This window comes from Heliconius melpomene, chromosome 1, assembly GCF_056956725.1.
Source record: "Heliconius melpomene rosina isolate 202511_hmr_F chromosome 1, ASM5695672v1, whole genome shotgun sequence".
Taxonomy (NCBI): domain Eukaryota; kingdom Metazoa; phylum Arthropoda; class Insecta; order Lepidoptera; family Nymphalidae; genus Heliconius; species Heliconius melpomene.
In genome coordinates this window covers 11,317,188-11,321,094 of record NC_140389.1, presented here as the reverse complement: position 1 = coordinate 11,321,094, position 3,907 = coordinate 11,317,188, and the positions used below count along the sequence as shown (strand labels likewise).

The following is a 3,907-nucleotide window of genomic DNA, read 5'->3' as shown; positions in this document are numbered from 1 at the left end:
GATAGACACTTATAATTTGATAATTAATCAATTAAGCTAGAGTAACAGATAAATACATCAACTTACAGAGTCGTCGCCAACGTCGGGAGAATATCTCTAGTACTTTAGTACTATAGTGTGAATAATTGCAATATTTGTAGATTCAAATTGCAAACTACGTTTATTCCAAAGGTCTTTATGTAAATTGCATTATACCCTTTATGTACACAAGTATAAGGACTACTCAGAATAGTAATAAGGATCATTTAGGTTCAATAATTTGAACTTAGTTTGTATGTTTAATACGTAAACTTGTATCTTTAATAATAAGCCTATATATTTGCATTTCAGGCTATATTTCACAATTCAGATGAACAATTTTAAATATTCAAAAATAAAATAATGACAGAATAGTAAAAGTAGCAAGTTAGTAAAGAATTAGTAACTTGCTTTCATGCAAAAATGTATCTGTTACCTCTTTTTTAAACAAGGCATAAATGTAGAAATATTTTCATATCTCTTATCGATATTGGAATATCAAAATAAGAAAATTACTGTTGTCAACACTGTGGTCTAATGAATAATTAATTAATACTTTTTTGTAAAATGCTAAGATAAAAAATTTCAGCATTTACTTTTGAAGTTATGTTAGAAGCAAAAATAAAATTTTAAGTATAAAGAAAATCAGTTTTAATTAAGAATATTTTATTAGGAAAACAAGAATCCTAAATTTTATATTCTTCACTTTAATTTTAATATAACTATTTACAATTATTAATCGATTAATCAGTTGAGTCATGTAATCTTATATATAATTTTAATTAATACAAATATTAACGAAGCTATGAATTATATTATATTACGACACAACCATATATTTAACACGGTGTTTAAATAGCCTTTTTATTCACATTTCACGGCTATATCGTTCACCATTTAAAAAACTATAAAACTGGAACTGATGATAATAATTATTATTTTGTCAAACTTAACAAAAGCATGTGCAGTCTGTCATCGCAGGCTTCAGTATCGTTGCCAGGCGCACGCAGACGAGGAGGCACCGGAGTTGGCGGCCGAGGCGGCGGCGGACCGCGGCGCCGTTCCCTGCCGTCACAGCTCCGAGAAGAATTCTGGTGACGAGTGCGGCGTAGGGGGCGCGTGTCCGACTTGCTGGGGCACCGCGTGCTCGCGCCCCACCAGCGCTAGCCGCTGCTTGAGCACATCCCTCTCATGCGTCACTCGTGCCACTTGAAGTTGCAAAAGGTGAAGCTCATTCTGCAAAGATCTGTTCGCCATTTCCAGCTCCTGTCGTTGTTGTAGACGTTTGCTACGACAATTTTGTGCATAACCTCGATTCTTCAGTGTCCGACGCTTCTGTTTCAATCGTGTCACGTCTTCTCGAGGGTAACCATGTAATCTCTTGTTCAACTCGCGAACACTTAAGGTCATGAGTAAATCATCACTTAAAAGATCATCTCCACAAGATGATGGCTGGTAGGACTGATGTGGCCCTGTTCGCGGTGATAATGCGGAGCAGGTGCTATCTGGACGTAATCCTACTTGCTGCAGGTGATGGTCTTGTTCTCTCCATTCCCGACGGTCCCATTCTTCAAAACTACCACATGGGACTGTACGCATATCGAGAGGTTCACGCATATGAGGTAGCCATAATACATCTTCCGCTGGTGGAGCACGGCAGGGACTGCGTCCGACGGGGGCCGGTGGAGTCTCCGGTGGTGTGCTGGGGTCTACAGCGATAGCTACGTGCGGCTGTGGGTAAGGTCCAGCATCTGGCCACTGCCGACATGCACGAGCACAAGCAGGTAATGTTTCCACAAGATCATGCCAGCCTGATCGCAATGGTTCTCGTTTAACAAGATGGTGATCTTCTAGGTGATCTAGTTCGAAATTTTGGACGTATTCATCCGCGAGCTGGTCATCGTCGGCATCACGATGCGGTTGAGGAGTTAGAGTTTGCATGGCACCCGCCTGAGAGCAATCGACGAGTGTGTGTTCAACCATGGAGCCGTACGGGGCGCGCGCCGGCCGGAAACGGACTGCCGCTGCGATACAGGGCGGCGCGAGTCTCCGCCCTCCGATCCAATGACGCTATGCGACGCGCGCAACGTCGAGTGAAGCCTTTATCATTACAAACATAGGCTCACGAACATCAAGACATCATAAAATAAATATAGCACACATGTACAACACACTTTATAACATAATATTATTATATACACTCTCACTCCAAACGTGTAGACTTTATTGCATTTCGTATGATGGACGTAATTTGATGTCCCTTGCACTTTACATAAACAAAATCTTATTATAAAGAAGGCAAATAGTAATTACTATGAATTTTACATTGCATTTCCTATATTCGGATATTAACAATGTTGAAAGAAAAGAACTGGACAAGCGCGAGTCGGGCCCACCCACCGAGGGTTCCGTACAAAATTTGGAGGTTTCAAGGTTTTTTTGAAATTCACACTTACCCAGAGCCTTTACATCTGATAGGCTCACTTGAATTTGCGGCTTTAATATTAAATTTTGACCTCGTTATAAGGCCATTATTTTTTAGGATGTAACCCCAAATGTATCATTTTCAGTTTTTTTCCTGAACCAGTACTACCTGTAGATGCTAGCTGCCAAATTTCATAATTCTTCGTCAACTCGAAATACCCTATGAATTTTGATACCGATGGTTCGAAACTATAAATAGTTTCGAAACAAGCGTTTTTTGCGATGTAAACGGTCATATATATTTTTTAAAGTAAATATAGAAATATGTTCATATATATTTTTTAAAGTAAATATAGAAAAATGTTTTTTGTCAGGAAATTATGAGGCCGTAGATCTGAGTTTGAATTTCAACTCAATATCTCCAAACGTTTAAAGGCAACAGTGTCTTAGAAGGATTCCTTTGTTCCTTAAAAAGTACGGTACCCTAAATAAGTGAGATACATTGTTAAACACTTCCCATCCAATATCGAAACGTGTGTTAGTAAGCTATGGAATTCAATGCTGTGCTTTGTCTATTCCAGTATTTTAAATACAAAATTTTCACCTAGTGGAAATCAAACCCACAACCATAGCGTTTACAATCAACTATTAACCCATTGCGTCGCTATTATTTAGGACAAAATAAATTTTATATATATTTCCAGCCATTAAAATAATAGCAATGGTGGTGCGATTTATTTTTAATTTCAATAAATCACATTTGAGGGTAGAGCTGGCAGTTAGGTGGCTAACATTAGAACAAAGTGATTTCACGCGTCGACGAGCACTGAGGGGTTAACAAGTCAGCGTAATTCCGAATTACATTTAATCACCGACCTGCCCGCACTCTAAACATTTAACCCTTCCTTATTATCTGCAAATAATTGAAACGATGCGTTCGTTGTTAGAACAATGAGTTATAATTAAAAGTATACAATATCTCGTGCTACGAAATGTGCAATTTTTTTTAGATATTCGGATAGAGGAGTTCATATTTGGAAAATAAGAGGCTTGGTTAACTGTGATGTTGCGATTATTAATCCAATCCAAAGCCTATACAGACTTACAAGACACGTGCGAACTAAAGCTAAAAGTAGAGAATGGGTAAAAATATATATTTAAAATATTATTTCATCTTTCATACCAACAGAGATAGAAATTGAAACTATAAATGTATGTGATAATTTTCTTTCTATCTTACAAAAAATGTTTGATTTAACCTTACTTTTTGTAGCTTTTTAACTTCATGCAGATATACTGCTATGCCACGAGATAAAATTAAGAAAAATTACAAAAAAAAAAATTCAAATAAAATAGTAGTAAAAGGTTAAGCTTTTGTCATTTGTGTGCTCATCTTTGTTTTAGCTTCACGCTGTATTCCGCACACAGCAGGAAATGCAGAGGGAACCTAGTGATAAGACATTCC

At 37.5% G+C, this 3,907-nt stretch overlaps 1 protein-coding gene across 1 annotated transcript; it reads right to left on the bottom strand.

Moving 5' to 3' along the window:
• Positions 1–667: 667 nt before the first annotated feature.
• Positions 668–2,124, bottom strand: LOC146541410 (transcription factor MafA-like). The gene has a single exon (XM_085195715.1). It carries the CDS (start codon positions 1,999–2,001, stop codon positions 1,090–1,092), a length of 912 nt encoding a protein of 303 aa, XP_085051841.1. The 5' UTR covers positions 2,002–2,124; the 3' UTR covers positions 668–1,089.
• Between the last annotated feature and the right edge of the window lie 1,783 nt (positions 2,125–3,907).